We start from the raw sequence: 20,845 nt of genomic DNA, 5'->3' as shown, positions 1-20,845 counted from the left end.
AGATTGTGATGTGCAAGGAACGTCCTCCAGGTAAAAAAGTTGTAATAATAATAGTACCCGGAAAGGCTAACACTGAATGGGGCTCTCATGGCCCAGGCACTATTCTAAGCACTTGGCCTGTGTCTGCTCCCTGAATTCTCTCAGTAGCCCCACGGGGAGGTCTTAAAGAAGTAAAGGGGGAGGCCACAGAAGGACACTCAGCCTTGGCACCCTAAAGGTCACTCCTCCGATGGCAGGCCTGGGAGTTCTAAACTGCAGGGATTTGAGGTAGGCACAGGGAAGCACTTCCTGACGGCAAGGAGGGTGAGAATCTAAAATAATTCCCCTCTCAGAGCAGAGGGTTGTCTGGGACACATCAGATGATATACGGGGGACGGGGGGATGGGCACCAGATGACCTCACTTGCGCCTTATCCCGCCTGGCACTGACTTCAGACTGGTGGAGGGGGGACAGATGGGACAAGATCATCAGTGCAACGTGCGCCCAGCGCTGGAACGAGGGGTCTGGGGACAGGGCGGGCAGCGCGGCCTGCAAGGGTGAGGGCACCCGAGGAAAGTGTCCTGATATCGCCTGATCCCCTGACCTCAACCCAAGATACGCAGCGTGAGGGGGTGGTGCGTACCCCGAGGGCCCGGAGGCTCGGCCTGGGCACCGTGCCCCTCCCCCAGGGTGACTCGGGCGACTGGGAGCGGCCGGGACCCTCCAACGTCAGCGCTGCCTCCGTAAGCGCCGTCATTTCCGGTGGGCCGGGCGGGAGGGGGGATGGGGAGCGAGGCTGGGCGGGTGGGTGGCAGTGGCGACTCCGCCGAGGGGGCCGGGTGTCCAGCCCCGCCCTGCGCCCAAACAGTGCTGGCGGAGGGCGTTGCGCTGCGGGTCCCGGCTCCCTGCCCCCCCCCCCCGCCCCCGAATTCCCTCTCTGCGCTCTGTTCCCACATCCAGGAGCTGGGCTTGCATTTCCAGGGAGCTGGGGAAGCGCTCCTGGTTGCTGGAGTGTGAAGCCAACCCCGGGGGAATCATAATGCCCAAGGCTTGGGGGACATTGGGTCCGTGGAGGGCTCTAGCCATCAGTGCCGAGTCTCGATGCCTCCAATAAGCAACAGTACGCAGTAGGTCAGCCCGACACTCCTATGAGGTACCAGGCCGGGGAGCTAACCAAGGTCAGAGAGCTTACACTTCTGACCCTGCGGAAGCCCTCTACCTACTTAGAGGGAAGGGCCTGAAACGGGTCCCAGAGCTTGTTGGGGGCTAGCTCAGAGAGGCTGCGGAATTTCCTTCCTCAGAAGCAGATCTGGGGTGCCTGGCTGGCTCAGTGGGAGGAGCATGCCACTCTTGATCTCCAGGTGGTGAGTTCGAGTCCCACCTAGGGTGTAGAGATTACTTAAATAAACTTTATAAAATAAATAAACTTTATAAATAAACTTAAAAAAAAACAAAAAAGCAGATCTGATTTTCCTCCTCTTGGAATTGTCTAAAAAATGTTAAGTCTGGCCTGAAGGCACAGGGAGTGGTCCCGGCTGGCAAGGAGTCTGGAGTTCCTATGCACCAACTCAGGCAAAGGGCCTGGCACAGGCCTGGTACACAGCAGGCACCTCCCATCCCTCAGCCAGCCACAGCTTTGCAGGTCACCTGGACCTCCACTCTCTGTCCCCTGCAGAGGGAGACAAGGAAGCCCCACTGACTTGGAAGAGCTGGTATCCCAGCTCTGACCTATACCAGTCTCATGAGATCCAAGAGAATCCAGCCTTGATCACCCTGCCTATTGCTGGGATGGCAGTGAGAATCCAGCCTTTGTGACATGCTTGTCCCCACCAGGTGATGCTTCTGGGACTGGGGCGAGAGGAGGGTGGCTACAGGAGAGGAGAGCCATGCTGAGGATCTGGCCAGTATGGTAAAGGCCAAAGGCTGGGGGGTGACACAGGAGCTGGATATTTGCAAGTATGCGGGTCATCCAAGTCACCACTGAAAGCATCCTTAGCTCCAGAGGTTGGAGCTGAATCTTCAGTGGGGGCTGTCTGTAATTGCTCTAACTAGCATCCTTTCTGTCCAGGCTGGGGAAATTGAGGCAGCCCTCCCCAGGCCCTGGCCCTCAGCCCTTTGCCCCTGCTTTCCTCTGGGGACTTCCTAAGCTCCCTCGGGGCAGCTCTCCCACAGAGCTGCAGAACAAAGAAATGAACAAATGGGAAGGGGACTTGGTGGGCTTGAAGTGCTGACCAGACCCCTTTGGAACTTACTCCCCCCCCCCCCCAACGACCTGCTGGTCCCTTAGACTCATTTTTGTCCCCAGCTCAATAAATGGCGTCACCATCACCCAGTTACTGGAGCCAGAAGTCTAAGGCATCACTCTGATTCTTCAGTCGGTTCATCTGCACATCTCCATTCTGCACCCAGACTGTGTCCGTCTTGCTTGGAGTCCACTGCCAGCAGCCTTGCCCATCCCACCAGTACTTCCCTTCCAGAGGATCACAAAAGCCTCCAAACCAGTCTTGCTTCCACTCTTGCTCCCTCCCCTCCCATCCGTGCTCCAAAATTGCCACTGATATTTTACAACTGAAAATGAAAAGCCTTTTACTCCTTCTCTTTGTCCAGTTGGGGGAAAAAATATCCCAATTCCTTCCCACGGCCCTAACTCCGATTTTGTCTCTCCTTTATCCACTCCGCTCAGTTACGATGGCCTTCCATCAGTTGTTAATATATGTCAAGCTCTTTTCCCCCTTAGGCTTTTGCCCTTGCTGTTGCCTCTGCCTGAACACTCACCCCCAACCAGAGCTTGGCATGGCCGGCACTAGCTCACCCTTTAGGTATTAGCCTAGAGGTCAGTCACCTCCCAAGGAAGGTCTTTCCCGAACACTGAATCTAAACCTTGCCCCAAACTTGCTCCCAGAACCCTGTTAATTTCCTTCATAGCACACATTGCAAGTTGTAATAAATGTTTTATTTGTCCCCACTAGAATGAAAGCTGCACAAGGGCAGAGACTGCCTATATCTCAGCCACAGATTTCTTTTTATTTTTAAGCAAACTATGTTATTGAAGTATAACATATATTCAAAGAAATGTATACATCCTAAGTGTACAGGCTGGAGTGCCTGGTTGGCTCAGTCAGTACAGCATGTGACTCTTGATCTCAGGATCATGAGTTCAAGCCCCACACTGGGTGTGGAGCCTACTTAAAAAAAAAAAACCAAAAAAAAAAACCCCGAGTGTACAGGTCAATGATTGTCACGAATAAACACACCTGTGTAACCAGTACCCAGATCAGGAAATAAAACACTCAAGCCCCTCAGAGTTCCCTACATGAGTCTTGAAAGCTAAACACTATCCTGGTCAGATTCATTTTTGCCAGTTTTGAACTTTACATAAATGGAATGATCCCTAATGAGGCTCGCATCCTAATCCCCAAAACCTTTAAATATGTTACCTTGCATAGCAAAGGGGACTTTGCAGGTGTGATTGAATTAAGGACCTTGAGATGGGGAGATGGTGCTGGATTATTGGGCGGGCTCAGTGTCATCACAGGTCTTTAAAAGCAGAAGAGGGAAGCAGAAAGGTCAGAATGATGCAGCATGAGAAAGATTCAACCTGCTGTTGATGGCTTTGGAGGTGGAAGAAGGGGGACACAAGCCAAGGAATGTGGGTGGCCTTTAGAAGCAAGGAAACCGATTCTTCCCTGGAGCTTCCAGAACAGAATACAGCCTTGGAGTCAACTGTATTTCAGCCATTGAGAGCCATGTTGGACTTCTAACCTACAAAACTGTCAGACAGTAAGTCTGTGTTGTTTCAAGTCACAACATTTGGGATGAATTGTTATAGAAACAACAGGAGACTAATGAGAGTATTTGCTTTCTATGCCTGGCATCTTTCACTCAACATTTTACTTGTACTATACAATATTCCACTGCACGCATATACCACATCTTGTTCATCGACTATTGACGGACATTTGGTTGTTTCCAGTGTGGGCTATTGTCAATTGTGCTGCTATGAACATTCTTGTGCGTGCCTTTTATTAACATATCTACATATTTCTGTTGCACATATATAGGAACAGAATGGCTGGATTATAGGGTATGCATGTATGATGGATGCTGTGATGCATTCCCCAGGCTCCCTCTCAGAACAGAAGGATTTGTTCCCCCAGCTGCTGGGAAGCTGCTGGCTGACAGTCCTCAGCTGCCAGCCCTCTCTAAGAAGAGAGGTGCTGAAAAGAGCTCCTTTGCCCAAGATTACACTGCTTACCATTCACCACCTGCATCCATTCAATGACTCGTGGACATGGGGAGGGGGATATAAAGGCCCTCTCCCCATTGCCACTTGGAATAGGTTTGAAGGATCTCTCCAGATTTAGATTCCAGAGGTATCCAGAGTCAGGAGAGGCTTTCGTCAAGGCCACATCTCAACCCAACTCCTCCCTATGCAAACCCTGTTTCCTTCTCTTCCCCTGCAAGCGTTGATCTTCTAAAGAAGTTGAACACCTCGTCACACGTTTGTTGGGTCATTTGGTCATTTGTGAAGTGCCTGGTCAAGTCTTTTACCCACTTTTCTACTGGGCTGTCTTTCCTGTGGATTTGCAGATATTCTTTCTATATTCTGGATACAAGTCCTTTGTTGGATATATTTGCCACATATATTCAGAGTTGGATATACTCAGGATGCCTCAACAGTACCAGCTCATGGTGACTCCCAATAACAGTCAGTTACATGAATGCTCATGAATGCTTGAGTCTGATAGCTCCTTTAAGGAAAGAATGCTTAGAATGTGAAATTGTGTATGGGTTTAACTGTTGTAACTGGATATAAGATACGGAAGGAGAGGGAAGGGGAGGGAAACAGGACCTTAAAAGGAAAGGTCCAGAATGCAGGTAACACACCCTCAAACTTCGCCACTCCTGGCCTGAAGTGTCCAGCCACAGATATTTAAACACTCAACTTCTTAAAGGTAATCGTAAATAAATATTCATTCATTCAAAGAGTGTCCACGGAAGGTACCAACGGGCCAGCCTTTTCTAGGCACTGAGACAGCTGTGAACAAGAGAAGCACCATCTGTGCTTTCAGGCGATCTAGAGGGAGAGAGACACAACAGCAGGTAAACAAAATAAAATCATTTCAGATAGCTAGCGGTAAACCGAGGGGGTCGGGCGTTAGAGGGAGGGTGAGGTTGAACCAGCAACAGCCGCGCCAGGGCACCAGGGCACCAGGGAGATCCCGCCCTCGGCCCCTCCTCCATCTTTGCATACGTCTCTTGATTGGTCAGCGGCGGTCGGCCCCACCTCCCGGAGCGGGCGGCTAGGGAAGCGCGGGGCGGACCCCGCCAAGATGCAGCGGCGGCTCCGGGTGTCGCCTGGCGGGCCGGGGGCAGCGCGGGCCGGAGCCGGGCTGGGGACTCCCGCCGCGGCCCCCGCGCACTCCTAGCGCCGCAGACGTGCCGGCGGACTCCGACCGTCCTTGCCGCCGTCCCGCCCGCCGTCTCCGCCCCTCCACCCTTTGTGCCGCCGCCGCCCGGTGCCCCCGGCTCCGCAGGACCCCGGCCGGGCAGGACCGCGGCGGCGCGCCAGCCCCGCGTGGGCGCCGGGTCGGCGGCCGATGGCGAGGGGGCGCGGCGCGGGCGGGGTCGCTGCAGCCCGAGTTCGCGACGCGGGAGGCCCGGCCCGCCTCCGCCGCATTGTCCCGGGCCCCGCGCACCGGCCCTGAGCTGCGCCGCCGCAGCGCCTGCCTGCCGCCCGCCGCCCGCGGGGCCATGCGGAGAGCCGCCGGGATGGAGGACTTCTCCACAGAGGAAGAGGAGCCCTGGTACGACCAGCAGGACCTGGAACAGGGTGAGCACCGGGGCGTGGGTGCGGCGGGAGAGCGGGATGCGACCGGCGACCCCTGTCCGCTTCTCCATTGTTGAGCAGTATCACCCCGGGGAGGGCTGGGCTGGACCCGGAGCGGCGGACTCCGAGGGGTGATGCGTCTGGAGAATGGGGACGTGGAGAGAGGGAACGCTGCCCGGGAAGACCCGGGCGGGACCCGCGGAGCCGTGCAAAAGTGGGGGGGGAGCGGCCTTTCTCTTTCCCTGAACGACAGGGGCATACTTCACCCAGCTCACCCACCCCATCTTAGAGGCAGGAACTGTCCAGACGCCCCTGGTATTGTTGGGGGCCTGAGTACTGGCTGGAAGTCTTTGAAGGCGGGGAGGTGGCTCCTTGGTTGTGTTTTGCTGAGAGGAATGTGTGTGTGTGTGTGTGTGTGTGTGTGTGTGTGTGTGTGTGTGTAGCGGAAAGTTATCCCATTCCAAATCCAGTGGCACCCTTCCCTGCCAGGATTCCTGAGCTCTGAGACTCCCAGAAAGTTTCCCCAAGTCCCCTACCCTTTACCCAGGGAGGGTATAGGGGTTTGGGGACCCTGCTGGCCAAGAAGCAGCAAAAACTTGGAGTCTCCAATCTGCCTTCCTGAGGGGAAGGGGGTCTCCTGGCCCTTTCCCTTCCAACCCTCTCTCAAATGACTCATGGTTCGGAGGGAACCAGGTTTGGGAATTCTGAGCAATGCACCAGACTAGATCCTGAATAAAGGGGGAGCCACCTCCCCCACTTCCATCTGAGGGTAGAGAGGGTGGCTTGAAGGGGGTTAGAATCTGGTGATGAGGTGGCCAAGGTGACATCACTCCAGGCAGGGGGCGGAGCTGTGGGACAGGAAGGAGGAGGAGGCCTAAGAGGGTCAGGGCCAAGGTCTGCTGGAACAGAGTCTATTCCACCCTCTCTTCCCCCAAGTGCCTCATTCTTGGATGGTTAGAGCTGGAGTGGCAAGGAAACATATCCAGGAGAAGTGACCACCGTCACCCAGCAAACCAGGCGAGTGTGGACACAAGTCTGGTTCAGTGTGTACTAACACCCCTGCTCTGAGTTGCCATCCACAGGGGCCCCAGATGCGTAGATTTGCCCTCGTGTGAGACATCTACCCAGATCCTGGAGCCTTTGTTTCCTGGCCCTGACCCACATCCCCACATGGCCAGATTTGCTGGTAAATGAGACTGTCCTTGTACTTGGGAGCGTGGGTTAATCAGAGCCCCTGGGGGACCAATGTGGAACTGGGGGTGCTGGGCTGAACTCTGCCATACTCTTTGCCCTGGAGTCTACCCTCAGCCTCCCTGCATGGAGTGTGATGTCCAGTACTGGCTGTGACAACTCCCTCCCCCATCCTGGGCACCATCCCCCAAATCTTGCATCCCACAAACACCTATCAGGCTGACACTTAAGTGTCAGACACCATCCTGGGCGCTGGGATAGTCTCAGCCCTGGGCTCCTGGGTGCACCCGGGCAGGTGGAGATGCGCCTATAACTGAGTGTGGGTGTTAAGATGCAGTAAGAGGGCTTCATGGAGGAGGCAGGCCTAGATGGAAAGACTGGAAGCTGAGCGCCTGGGAAGATGGCTTCCCGGGAGGCTGATGCTGATATTGCTGCTGTCTCATTTCATTCCCGCACCCCTAACAAAGTCTCTGGCACACTGCCCGGCCCAGATGTGGGAGGAAGGAGCCAGAGAGTAGGGATGGGAGACATGCTGTTTCCGGAGAGTGAGAGGTGTCGGGATCCGAGCTGGGCTGGGCAGCTGTGCTCTGCGACCAAGGTAGGGGCTGGCCTTGCTGGTCTGCAGCTGCTGGCCTTGTCTTGTGGCCCCAGGAGTATCCAGGGCCCGGGAATAAGGAGGGAAACCAGAAATCAGTCAGTGTCCAAGGAAACTGGAGTTTTTGACCTCAAAACAAATGTCCCCTCACCCTGGGTGAGGGCAGAAGGCCCTCTGTCTCTGTAGTGAGAGCAGAGGGCCTTCTGTTCTGAGACTCAAAGGTTTATGCAAAAGCCCGTCTGAGCTGGAGGGTGAGTAGGGGCTGCCTGGGCATTCGAGGCAGAGGGAATGCTACGCCAAGGTACAGAGCAATGTAGAAGACCACACACAGCTAGAAAGTAGGAGCCATCTAGAGTGCCGGGGGTGGGTTCGGAGGAAGTCTCAGGCACAGCCACTGTAGCACCACCTCCTGGAGCCCAGCACAGAGAGCTGGGTAATGGGGTGAAGCGTGGGCCAAAGTCCGGCCACACTGGGGATCAAGTGCCTGTTGCATCCCCCTTCCCTGTCCCCAACCCCCCAGTTCTCTTCTGCCCAGTTGCTCCCTGGTTGCCTCTGACTGGCTCAGGCCATGGTTTGTTCAGCCAGCCTGGCCTCCCCTCTGCATTTGTTTCCCCCGTCCTGAGGGCAGCCCCAAATGTACTTTCTGAAAGCTTGGCCTTCCAGATGCTGTTTGACTTGGATGCTGTTTTGTCCCAGTGGAGGGAGGCAGTTGGGACAAGCAAGGTTTGAGATCCTCACCATGTTCCCTCTGCCCACTGACACAAGCACCTGTAAAAATGGAGAAAGCCATTGATCGTTAAGCACAGGCTCACTCTCTCTGCCTGCCTCCCTTCCCAACCTTGGACTAGGCCTGGTGGCCCCTGTGGTACCTCTTTCCAGGCTGAGAGAGGGCTGAGTCACAGATTTGAAATCCTGGGTACCTGACCTTGAGTCTCAGCCTTGGGCGAGAGCTCTGACATGGCAAGAGGAGGAAGGTGACCGGACCCAGTTGTGTGGACCCAGAGTTCCCGACAGTCGTGCCCTGGAGGTTGTAAGCAGGAACTTTGCAGGCCTGCCAGGTGGTAGATTCCCTCCTCCCCCCCGCTTTATCTTTGTCCCTTCATCCCTTCGCCTGTCCCTTGTCCCTTTCCCACCTTTCTGCTCCAGAGTCTGTGGGGCCCCACCCCAACCACAATGAGTAGGGACAGTGGGTTTTCAGGGTTTCTTTTCAAACACATTCCTGTGGCTCCCAGCTGTTCCCTCTCAGGCCTCTGGGGCATTGCTCACATCAGCAGGCACTCAGAGGGCAAAACTGCTGAAGCCCACTACAGGAGACCCCAGAAAACTCCAGGGTCCAGGCGGGGGGGGGGGGAGGTGCCCATTCAGACTTGGTACCTTCCGCCAGCTTGGTCCAGTGTGACCAGTAATCTGGTTGGGACAGGCTATTCATGGCTCTGGCGTCTACTTCCTGCTTAGCCAGTTCCCCCATTCTCCCACCCCCAGGCCTCCCCCACCCCTGGGCCAGGGGGAGCTACGCCCACCCCCAGAGCCACCAGCCCTCCGCTAGCTGGTGCGCATTGCCCAGCACTTGGCTCCAGCCAGTCCCCTGCCCTGCAGCTTCTAGACTTCTCCTGTGGCCCCTCCTGGCAGCTTTGACCAGTTTAGCTTACATTGTGATCCAGTTTCCCTGAGACGATCTCTGAGATTCTCCCCCACCCCAAACAGCTTCTGTTGTGTTCCTCCCCATCCCTGAGTCACTTTCGCTGCCTTCGCAGGGCAAGCTTCTGTGTCCCTGGGTTACAGTGACTTGCAGCTGCTGGCGGTAGAAATACACACACAGCTCAGGGGCTCACCTGGCAGGAAAACCATAAAATGCAGTTATTCTCGGCCTTTCCTCACTCAGCTTCAGAGCCTGAGGTCTTAGACTCTAGGTTAAGCTGCAGGAACTCCAAGCAGGCCACGCCTGGAGCCTGTCCCCCAACGCCTGCATCAGTAGCAATAGCCTTTTCACAGGCCACCTGCCAGTTCCCAAAGGAGAAAACCCCAATGAGTGTGGGCCTCTGTGCTTTTTCATTGCTACCTGAGTTATTTGATACCATTTGGGGATGAGCCAAATGTTCACCATCTCATTTCAGAAAGTACGAAGACGGTGTGGCTCCCTCATCACGAAGCAGGGGTGGTCTTGCTGGGCTCCCGAATTTCCACCAAGCGCTCAACATAACGTAGGGCTGCGGTTCTACGATGCTCACATCAAACCTCACACTTTGCCTCCAGACGCCTTCACACTTTGTACACATTTGCCCAACTTATAGTTAATAAATTCATATGGCAAGTGGCCCCATTCCTCTACTGGTCTGTATTAGGTAACTGGTTTTTCTTGCCAACATCATCCGAAGTTCATTGCTCAAAGTTGAAGGTTCTTATCTGAGATCTATATGATTATTTTTTTTAAGATTTTACGTATTTATTTGAGAGAGACGGCGCACGCAAGAGGGAGCGGAGGAGCAGAGGGGGAGGGAGGGAGATAAGAAGACTCCATGCTGAGCACCGAGCCCAGTGCGGGGGCTCAATCTCAGGACCCTGAGATCATGACCTGACCTGAAACCAAGAGTCAGACGCTCAACTCACTGAGCCACCCAGGCGACCCTGATTATTATTATTATTTTTAGTGGCTGAGGTAGCTGTTCAGGAAAGCAGCTTTTGTTTTCCCAGGCTAGGTTATTGCAGCCTTTCTCTGGGATACCAGGTTTGCACTCCTCCAGGAAACTCCTCCGGGTGACATCCGGGCGCAGGGGCCCTGCTCCTGGCTGAGGCCCAGCCTGGAGACTCCTCTCTGGCTGTTTCAAAACCTTACCTTTATGTGTGGGAGCAGACTCCAGGCTTGTTCCCGACAGGCAGCTGGGCCTTTTGTCCAGGCCCTCTGGGTTCCATAAGGTGATGTCAGTCCGACCTCCAGCCTGGCTGAAAAAAAAAGCCTGAGGCTCTGCTGTCCTTGGCCCACTGGGAGTCACCTCTCTCCTGGGCTCTCCTGAGAAGAAAAGCCCCCTCCCCAGACCGGTCCGAGCCAAGCAAGGGGCTCAGCTGAAACAACTGTATTGATGAAACTCGCTAGGGGGACTATAGAGACCGTCCATCCTCTGGGGAGTCTAGAACGATCATTGTCTGAACAGGGAAAGCATTAAAGACGGAATCCCTGAACCATATCACATCGGCCCCAGCAGAGTTGCCTTTACCCATCTCGATCTGGACTGATACTATCGGCCTGGATTGAGGGCTGTTTTAAGAAACAACCTCATGATGGGAAAAAAGACCCAAGCTTTCCTGGACAGCATTTTGGCAGAATGAATCAGATAGGCCTATTCTTTGTCCCAGTGATTCTGTTTCTGGGAAAGGATCTTCAGGATGTAGGCAGTGATTTGCACCAAGATCTTTGTAATATGAATTTTTGTACAGTTTCATTTTTTTTAAGATTTTATGTATTTATTTGAGAGAGAGAGAGAGCACGAGTTGGGGGGGGGCAGGGCAGAGGGAACAGCAGACTCCCCGTTGAGCACAGGGAGCCTGACGCGGGGCTCGACCCCAGGACCCTGAGATTATGACCTGAGTGGAAGACGGATGTTCAACGAACTGAGCCACCCAGGCAACCCCAGTTTCATTTTTAACAGAGAGAAAAAAACGGGAGATTCCTAAAAGTCCAACAGTAAGGGCTACTTAGGGACCTATACACAATAGGACACTCACACCCACTAAAAACGGCCCCGGAGATCCAGGTGGACACAGAAAGCTGTTTATGCCAAACTGTGAAGTGAAAAAAGCAGGTACCGAAAAACATTCTGTTCACACAAAATCGTGCCTGCAGCTGCTCGAAGCCCAGAGAGCTGTTTGGAAGGATGGTTACCCGCATGTCTCTCTAAGTGGGGCGTTTTCTTCTACCTACTTGCTCCCCCCTCCTCCCCTGCCCCACACGGACCGTAATTCTAATTACTTACAAATGGCACTATTCTTTGATAACTGTTTGAGGCCACGGCCATGTGTTTGTAGGATTCCCAGTTATAGATCGAGATGAGGTACATTTTCAAGTAATATTTTGGTCACTTTTGTTAACCTTTCTGTGCTGTTTGGTTTTTTACGTCAAGTACACCTTCACACAAGCCTTAAAGCAATTTGCAGAAGAAAAGAGTCTTAAAAAAAAAAAAGAAAAGAAAAGAGGGGCGCCTGGGTGGCTCAGTCAGTTAAGCAGCTGCCTTTGGCTCAGGTCATGATCCCGAGGTCCTGGGATCGAGCCCCCCATAGGGCTCCCTGCTCAGCTGGGAGTCTGCCTCTCCCTCTCCCCTTCCCTCTGTGCTTGCTCATGTGTGTTCTCTCTCTCTCTCAAACAAATAAATAAATCTTTAAAAAAGGAGGGGGGGGGAAGAGGGGGAAGGGAGGAAGGAAGGGCCTTGTGAACTCCACCAGAACCTCCTTAAGGTCCTTGTCCCCACCACCAGTCTCTGTCTCCTGGTTAAGCTGCCTGAATCTTTTTTTTTTTTTTTTTAAACAGCTTTACTGAGATGTAATTCACACACCAGGCAATTCACTCACTTAAAGTGCACAGCAATGCAACAGTCTCCAGTATATTCACAGTGGAGTCATCCCAGTTGTCAGCTTTAGAACATTTCCATCATTCTGCTTAACTCTTCTTAGAAATAAAAGAAATAATATATTTTCCCTTGATAATAATAAATACGCCGTTCCCTTTGTTTCTTTTTTTTTTTTTTTTCTTCTTTGACAGAGAGAGAGAGACAGACACAGAGAGAGCACAAGCAGGGGGAGCAGCAGAGGGAGAGGGAGATGCAGGCTCTCCGCCAAGCAGGGAGCCCAACGTGGGGCTCAATGCCAGGACCCTGGGATCATGACCTGAGCTGAAAGCAGACTTTTAACTGACTGAGCCACCCAGGCGCCCCTGTTTCTAAGAAGAGTGAGGCAGACATATGGAGGAATATCTACCCCAAATGTCTAGTTACCCTCGCACAACCCCACACCCACTAGAGAGAATTTTTAGGGATTCCAGCACCTGCCACTTCCTTTTAACCCTTCCTCCTGCCCACCACATAGCCCCCTAAAAACAGGCTAGATCCCCTCCCAGCCTGACACTGTTTGTGTACCTTCGACTGGGATGGGGGAGAGTGGCTTCCAGTCCTGTAGGGCACAAGAATCAGGGCTGCTTGGGGGAAGGGGATGATGGTTTGGCTGCCCAGGGAAAGGAGGTTTCTGAGAGGGGCCCATGTCACTAGAGCCAAACGGTGCGCCTGACCAAGGCCAGGAGACCTGAATTCTGCTTCCAATGTGGCCGTAACCTTGGGCAGGTCATTCTTCCCTCTCCCTCTCCAGCCTGTCGTCCATTGAATAAGGAGGTTAGGCCAAACAGCTCTGAAGCCTCATCCAGTTCTGATACCCAGCAAGCCTTTCTGTTCCCTTCCCATCATCTCAGCGAGCTCCTAGTCACCCTTCCAAACCCAGCTTGCGAGCTGCCCATTGCCAGAGCCTCCAACCGACCCCAGGAGGAATGAGCTCACCCTTACCTATCATCCCAGGGCGCTTTCCCCATGTCTGTTGATTGTCTTAGCACATTCCTCCCACCCATTCTTTCAAGGATTATTTATTCATTTATTTATTTGAGAGGGAGAGAGAGAGGGAGAGAGCACAAGCTGGGGGGAGGGGCAGAAAGAGGAGAAGCAGACTTCCCCACTGAGCAGAGAGCCTGATGTGGGGCTTGATCCCGGGACCCTGAGATCATGACCTGAGCCAAAGGCAGATAGATGCTTAACCAACTGAGCCACCCAGGTGCCCCCCACTCATTCTTTCAGAAAATATTTATTATGCACCTACTCTATGCCAGGTACTCTTCTAGGTCCTGGGATATTGGTGAACAAAAAGGGGAAAATCCCCACCCTGTGAGCTTACAATTAGTCGGGGGTGGGGGGGAGCGGAGATGAACAAGATAAATGAGCAAATAGTTTGGTAAGTGAGATGGTGGTATGTGCTAAGGAGAAAAACTAAGCCAAGCAGGAGTATGAGGTGGGGGAGGGTGTGAGTTTGAGTCAGTGGTTGGGAAAGGACTCCTGGAGAAGGGGCTATTTAAGCACAGATCTGAAGGTGGAGAGGAATGAGCCCTGGGAGTGTCTGGGGAGCAGACATCCCAGACAGAAGCAACAGTCAGACAGTCAGTGCAAAGTAGGAGCTCCTGGCTTACCTTCCCTCCCAGGCCTGGAAGCTCCCTGAGGGCAGCTCTGTGTCCTGGTCCCCAGAGCACAGCCCACAAGGAATGCTCAGAACATTGATGGGAGTCTTCTGAGCTCGTTCAGCTGCTCATTGTTGCTCCCACCCTCTGCCCCCTCTCCACCAGACTTGCACTTGGCCGCAGAGCTGGGGAAGACACTGCTGGAGAGGAACAAGGAGCTGGAGGAGTCTCTGCAGCAGATGTACTCCACCAATGAGGAGCAAGTGCAGGAGATAGAGGTGAGGGGCCACATAGGCCCTGCATGTGCTCCCCCACCCATTAAGGACCCCTTGGCCAGTGGTGCCTTTGTGTAACTTAGCGAAAGGTGCCCTCTTAGCAGACACAGCTTTGGCCCCATAGCCTTGTGCAGTCCACAACCTGTACAACTATCCTGGGCAGCCCTATCGCACCACCATCTTTACGCCCCGCTCTGTGGCAAATTTGCCAAAGCAGACGTGTTCCTAGAAGTGGGAAGAGGTCCAGGTGAACCCATTTTCCCCAACCCTGTTCTGAAAGGGTACTCAATCTTCTCCCCTCCAGTATTTAACCAAGCAGCTGGACACGCTACGGCACATGAATGAGCAGCATGCCAAAGTATACGAGCAGCTGGACCTGACAGCCCGAGACCTGGAGCTGACCAACCAGAAGCTGGTGCTGGAGAGTAAGGCTGCCCAGCAGAAGATCCATGGGTGAGGGCCGGGTGGCGGGCTGGGGGGCGAGCGAGGGAGAGGTCAGGTTGGGTTGCATGGGGGCATATGGTCCAGTGGGTGGGACCCATGCTCCTCCCAGAAGGTCAGGCCTGGGGACCCGGGATGGCAGTGAGATTGCCCTTGTCAATTTTGGGTAGTTTCATGTTCAGGCTGTAATCCCTCTGGAAGCACCAGCTACACACCAGCCTCTGATTAGGTGCTGGGGATACAGAGACCGCCCGGCCCTCTGGGAGCTCACAGCCCAGGAGGGAAGGCGGGCATGTAAATACTTTATTGCGGGGCAGGATGGTAACTGCTCAAAGGGTGTAGGAGGAACCGAGATGGCACAGAGGAGAAGGGCGGGTCCCTGGGCTCACACCGAGTTCTCGTCCGACCTCGGCACCAGGCAGCAGGGGCTCAAGGCTGCCCATCTGTCCCCATCCTTGCGTCCCGTTAAAATCCCCGCCATGTGCGCCCCGGCCCCCAGGCTGACGGAGACCATCGAGCGCCTGCAGGCACAGGTGGAGGAGCTGCAGGCCCAGGTGGAGCAGCTGCGGGGCCTAGAGCAGCTGCGCGTGCGCCGTGAGAAGCGGGAGCGCCGGCGAACCATCCATACCTTCCCCTGCCTCAAGGAGCTGTGCACCAGCCCCCGGTAGGTGAGGGCCCGGGGTGAGGGCGCGGGGCGGGGGCGGGGGTAGGGGCAGCTCGACCCTGCACCGTGTCCCCCCGGAGGAAGGAGAGGGTGGGCCCCAGGCGGCAGGTGGGAATGAGAGTTGGGCACCAGCAGGCTCTCGGAGGGGCTGGTCCCGTCGCCAGCAGCCGTGAGCCCCGGCCGCGCGCTCGCCGCTCTAAGTGAGCTCATTCCCGGGGCGCTACCGTGAGGCATGTTTTATCATCCTCACCGCTCAGACGAGGAAACGGAAGCGCAGAGGTTACGTGAGCTTATCCAAGGTCACCTCTTCAATAAACCAGAATTCCAGCTCGGGAGGAGTTAACCACTACACCTTTCAGTTCCCCCCTTTTTTTTTCCTTTAGCGAGGAAGGTCGGGGGAGGGGAGAGGGAGAGAGCATCTTAAGTAGGCTCCACACTGGGCGTTCCCATTAAATCTCAAAGGGATGGGCTCTTAATATAAAAATACATAACTGGGGGGATGCCTGGGTGGCTCAGTTTGTTGGGCATCTGATTCTTGGTTTCAACTAAGGTCCTGATCTCATGGGGCGTGAGATGGTGCCCACCAAGGGCTCCATGCTCAGCAGGGAGTCCACTGGAAGATTCTCTCCCTCTACCCCTCCCCCCCACAGGCACCCACTCTCTCTCAAATAGGTAAATAAATCTTTTTAAAAGAAATTTTTTAAAAATACGTATTGTGTATTTAGTGGGTGTTTCAATAAAGGTCCTGGCAGGAGACAGCGCCTTGCACAGAGTGATTAATGAAGAGGTGTGGACGAAGGTGTAGGGAAACCGCAGGGACACTGCAGTATCCCAGGGTTGCAACAGCAAGGGGCTGTTACCATCCCTAGGTCTGAACTGGCCAGGGGAGTGGAGGTAACTGGAAGGCCAGGAGGTGCTGCCCAGCCAGCATTAACCAGGGAAGGAGTCTGGGGAAGACCTTCCCCGACCTCCCTCCGCTCCCACCCTCCGACCTCCTGCCTGTGCCTCCCGCTGGTTGAGCTCAGGAGAGAGCAGAAACCTGGCTGAGGCAGTTCACCGTGGTCAGCCGCCCAGGGCAGAGAGCAGGGAGAGAAAGGGCAAAGAGTGGATCTAGAGGGGCAAACAGAATATCTTCCCCAGTGCTTGCGAGAGGTGTTAAGTGTCGGGAGCTGGACCCGGGACCTTGGCCTTGACCGGATGTCTGCGGGCCCTCCCCTGCCCCCTCTCAGGTGTGAGGATGCCTTCCGCCTGCACAGTTCCTCCCTGGAGCTGGGCCCGCGGCCCTTGGAGCAGGAGAACGAGCGGCTGCAGACCTTGGTGGGTGTGCTGCGTTCCCAGGTGAGCCAGGAGCGGCAGCGCAAGGAGCGGGCGGAGCGCGAGTACGCGGCGGTGCTGCAGGAGTACTCGGAGCTGGAGCGGCAGCTGTGCGACATGGAGGGCTGCCGCCTCCGCGTGCAGGAGCTGGAGGCCGAGCTGCTGGAGCTGCAGCAGATGAAGCAGGCCAAGACCTACCTGCTGGGCCGGGAGGACCACCTGGCCGAGGCCCTGCTGGCGCCCCTCACCCAGGCCCCCGAGGCCGACGACCCCCAGCCCGGCAGTGGGGACGACTCGGCTGCCCAGGATGGCGTCTCCTCGCCAGCCGCCTCCCCGGGCCACGCCGTACGCAAGAGCTGCAGCGACACTGCGCTCAACGCCATCGTGGCCAAAGACCCAGCCAGCCGGCACGCGGGCAACCTCACGCTGCACGCCAACAGCGTGCGCAAGCGGGGCATGTCCATCCTGCGGGAGGTGGACGAGCAGTACCACGCACTGCTCGAGAAGTATGAGGAGCTGCTGAGCAAATGCCGGCAGCACGGCGCTGGGGTGCGGCATGCTGGCGTGCAGACCTCGCGACCCATCTCCCGAGACAGCTCGTGGAGAGACCTCCGTGGCGGCGAGGAGGGCCAGGGGGAGGCCAAGGCAGGTGAGAAGAGCCTGAGCCAGCACGTAGAGGCTGTGGACAAGCGGCTGGAGCAGAGCCAGCCGGAGTACAAGGCGCTTTTCAAGGAGATCTTTTCCAGGATCCAGAAGACCAAGGCTGACATCAATGCCACCAAAGTCAAGACGCACAGCAGCAAGTAGCCCTTTCCCCGCCTGCAGCCTCCCCCAGCGTCCGGCCGTGGGGCCCCTCCCGCCTAGGCTGTGCAGCCTCTGGTGAGGGAGGGAGCCCATCAGCAGCAATACCGCCCAGGGGAGGCTGCTGTCTGGCCCAGGGAGTGTGTGGGGGACACAGCTGTTCTCTGCTCACTTGGGAGGTGGCCAACACCTAACACATCTTGCCTCCCAGGACCCTCCACCATCCTGCGTCAGCCCGAAGACGCAGCTAAGAGCTGCAAAGCCAAACGTCCCCCCTCCCCCAGGGATTCCCAGCTCCCCAGCGCTTGGCTTCCTGACCCTGGGCCTTGTTCACAGATTTGTGGCCAGGCTTCTGAAAGCCATTCTGGACCACTTGGCTTTTTCTTTTTTTTTTTCTTCCCCAAAGTTCATTTTTTTTTAGAGATTTGCAATGCAAGTTCTCCCTGACCCCTTCCCACAACTGGAAACACTTGAAGGGGGATCCCAGAGCCAGCTGTTGCAGGTTCCAAGGGTCTCCTGGGCCACCCACTGCTTCTCCCCAGCTGCAATGCGCTGTCATTCCCTTAGCACCAGCTGCCCCACCCCCAGGGTCCTGACCAGGTCAGAGACAGCCCCTGCCATGCAGAGCAGAACGCCGCAGCCAGGCCTGGAATGCCCCCCACTTCTCCCTGGAGACCCTCAGCTCACTGCAGATCTGTAGCCAATCAGAGGAGGGGAACAGGGAGCCCCTCGGCAGCCATACGTGAACAGTGTGCCCTGCTTCCCTCAGAGCCAGCCTCCCCGGGCTCCAGCCCTGGAAATGCCTTCTGGCCATTAAGCCTTCCAGGAGTCTGGGCGGTGGGGAGGCCCCATCTCTGCACGCCACCTCTGACTTGCCAAGCTTGGCCTCTGCCTGCCCCCTTCTCAGGGACCATGACGTGTCTCATTCACTCCCATGCTCTCCACAGGCCGACCCCTCCTCAGATCATGCCTGCTGCCCCCAGAAAGTCCCAGGCGTGTGCCACCAGCCAGTGGTCCCAGCATCCGCCCCTGCCCCCTACACTGGGGACTATCCAAGATTCCTACCCTATACTGAACAGTATTGAAATGGGACCTGGTGGGGAGCGTATCTCCTCTCTCCCATAGAATGCCTGTTTTTAACCTCCCACCTTTGTGGGGGGCTTTTGAGGACCCACCTGGGTCACAGGTTAAACCTTTGTTTAAGGCTTCAGAAAGTCCAGCTTCAGCTAAGAGACGTCCAGGTCCCCAGCTTGCCCTGAGCAGTTCTTCAGAGTTTCCAGTTCCTTCTACCACCCATCCTGAGATCCTAGAAATGGGAGGAGCCACACAGCCCGGTGGAAGGGGGCAGCCCCGGCCTCTGTGCTGGGAACCCAGCAGGGACCTTCATGCCTTATCTGTTTCTAAGGGGTAAAGGGGTTTTCTTAACAAGCATGCCCGACCTCCCTGGAGGCACTACCCTGCTCTCTGGGCGGCACTGTGATGAGCGCTGTCGGCTGGTCCTTCCTTTCACACATCTTGGAACCCTTTGTCCTTTGGAGCTGGGCAGCTCCCAGCTCTCCGTGTGTCTCTGTCATCTAGGGTGGAGGGGATAGGGTGGGGGAAGGGCTCCTGCCTGTTTGCTCCCCAGTTCTGTAGCTGCCGACCAGCGTCACCTTTGAAGTATACATGAGAGAAATATATTTACAAATGCTTTATTCTCTTCTTTAATAAAAAATGCATCAGTATTCTAAAAGCAGAATTGGCCCTAGAGCCATGGTCCTGTCTTTGTGCCTCTCACACAACCCTCCTCTCATCACATAGCTCTGGGGATGAGGGGTGGGAAAGGGGCATCCCTGAGTTTCACTCCCCTGGGATTTGCAGCCCAACAGCCGAATGCCTGGGGGTGTTATCGGGACTGGGCAGCTTCCTGGGTGAAGGAAGCAGGTTCCAGGACCAAGGGGCAGATTTTCCCATTCACTCTGTGCTCTGCTCAGCCCTTCAGGGAGGAAGCAAGGTGGGTCTGGAATAGAGCTAGTTAAGACTAGATTTCCCACCCCAGTGCTGCAGAGAAAAAAAATAATAAAAACCACCCGATTTCTGAAAGTAAAAAGAGTTCCTTATCATCCCCTCGCGGTAGCTAACTTTTGTTGTCTGCTGACTTCGTGCCAGGCAGCGTCAACCCTGGGAGGCAGCTATAAAGTCTCTGTTCTACTGATGGAGATGCTGAGGCTTTGGGGTTAAGTTAGTAATTCAGAGTCACATAGAAATATTCAAACCCCGAACTGACCAGTTCCACTCTGCAACACTGCAAATACCTATCTCTGTAATGTTTAGTTTTAAGAGCCAGTTGGACCCAGGCCACTCCAGAAAAGAAGAAAGGAAAATCCTGTGGGTCCCCTACATGGTAGTGGTCCCCCAACTCACACGCCATAGAGAAAGGCTGGTGCCTGCAAGTTCTTCAGCTGCCAGGAATGGCTAGATGATGCTTTGTCTTTTCTTCCCTTCCTTCTTCCTGCCTCTGAAGGTCCCCTTCTTGAAGCCCCATTTCAGCCCACGGTGGACCAAGATGGGGAAGGAAAAGGCTGGCCTCAGCCTTCAGTGCCCACCGTTTGAAGGGAACAGGTGGCACCTCTCAGGCCTGTTTCTTCCAGAAGGGCCTCTATTCTGGATGGTTCACAACAGCAGCAGGTGAGAGGAGCTTGCCAGCTGCTCTTCTCTCCACCCCGGGGTAGCTTGTCTCACTCTCTCCTCTACCCCCCTCCTCTTCCAGAATCCAGGCCACCAGATGGCCTGAACAGGCTGTGTTTATTTGAGGCCATGGAAACCTACAGCTCCTTTTTTTCTATCACTCTGGGTCAGGAGCAGGGCTGGAGCCCAGCCTCAGAGCAATGATGCCATGAAATGGTGCTGACTTTATTATTCATAATCCCTGAGCTGTTGACCTGAGTCCCTGGCTTTGCTCCCTGGAGCAGCTTATGCCAGTCACCATAGAGACGCCTCAGTTCCTTCTGAGGTCTTGGGACTAAGACAGGGAGGGACCCAAAAGATTCCCTTTCCAGCCTAGAGCCCAAAAGGCAAATGTCAATGGCCATTCCTTTCCCAGTTTGCATTTACAAAGCCAATGTCTGGGAAGTAGTTTATTCCTTCCTAAAGAACGTGCCCGTAGCAATGACACTAAAATGGTAAAGCCTCAATTTGATGACAGTCTCCTATTTCAAACAGAATCCCTAGGGACATATTTTTCTAGGTAATTGTGCGTTTACTAAAAATAGAACTCTTCATTAAAAAACAATCACTAGGATGACTAATAATCACTAATCATTTATTGAGCTGTTTCCATTAACCACATTGCCTCTCAACAAAGGAACTGAGCCAACACTTAGGTCTCTCCAAACACTGCTTGCTCTACTTTGAACCTTTCTCAGAGTTAGAACTTCTGTTTTGAGGTTCACGTCTTAAGAACCCTGAAAAAGGGCTCTGCTTAGCCTGCCTGTGGCTGCCAGACTCTACCCGCTTCCCCAGCATTCCTTTATCTCCTGGCTAGGAGAAACTGTCATCATGCCCCACAAAGCTGTTT

At 54.8% G+C, this 20,845-nt stretch overlaps 1 protein-coding gene across 2 annotated transcripts; it reads left to right on the top strand.

Annotated features, from left to right (window-relative positions):
* The first annotated feature begins 5,310 nt into the window (after positions 1–5,310).
* On the top strand, positions 5,311–18,968 carry CDR2L (cerebellar degeneration related protein 2 like). 2 transcript variants are annotated; one of them, XM_087854123.1, is made up of 6 exons: positions 5,311–5,812; positions 6,746–6,995; positions 13,960–14,072; positions 14,374–14,522; positions 15,010–15,174; positions 16,404–18,968. In XM_087854123.1, exons 2-6 carry the CDS (start codon positions 6,980–6,982, stop codon positions 17,293–17,295), a joined length of 1,335 nt encoding a protein of 444 aa, XP_087710249.1. In that variant the 5' UTR covers positions 5,311–5,812; positions 6,746–6,979; the 3' UTR covers positions 17,296–18,968. The 2 variants fall into 2 exon arrangements, with proteins under 2 accessions (XP_087710249.1, XP_045670324.1); XM_045814368.2 differs by lacking the exon at positions 6,746–6,995.
* The last annotated feature ends 1,877 nt before the right edge of the window (positions 18,969–20,845 follow it).

Source organism: Ursus americanus, chromosome 23 (assembly GCF_024610735.1).
Source record: "Ursus americanus isolate L20-20 chromosome 23, mUrsAme1.1.p, whole genome shotgun sequence".
Lineage (NCBI taxonomy): Eukaryota > Metazoa > Chordata > Mammalia > Carnivora > Ursidae > Ursus > Ursus americanus.
This window is presented reverse-complemented; position numbering and strand designations above follow the sequence as displayed.

Excerpts from the sequence above, each read along its gene's own strand:
- CDR2L (XM_045814368.2), top strand. The coding sequence starts at position 5,734 with ATGCGGAGAGCCGCCGGGATGGAGGACTTCTCCACAGAGGAAGAGGAG. Across the intron at positions 5,813-13,959 it reads CCAGCAGGACCTGGAACAGG|ACTTGCACTTGGCCGCAGAG; the intron begins GTGAGCACCGGG and ends CCTCTCCACCAG. Across the intron at positions 14,073-14,373 it reads AGCAAGTGCAGGAGATAGAG|TATTTAACCAAGCAGCTGGA; the intron begins GTGAGGGGCCAC and ends TCTCCCCTCCAG.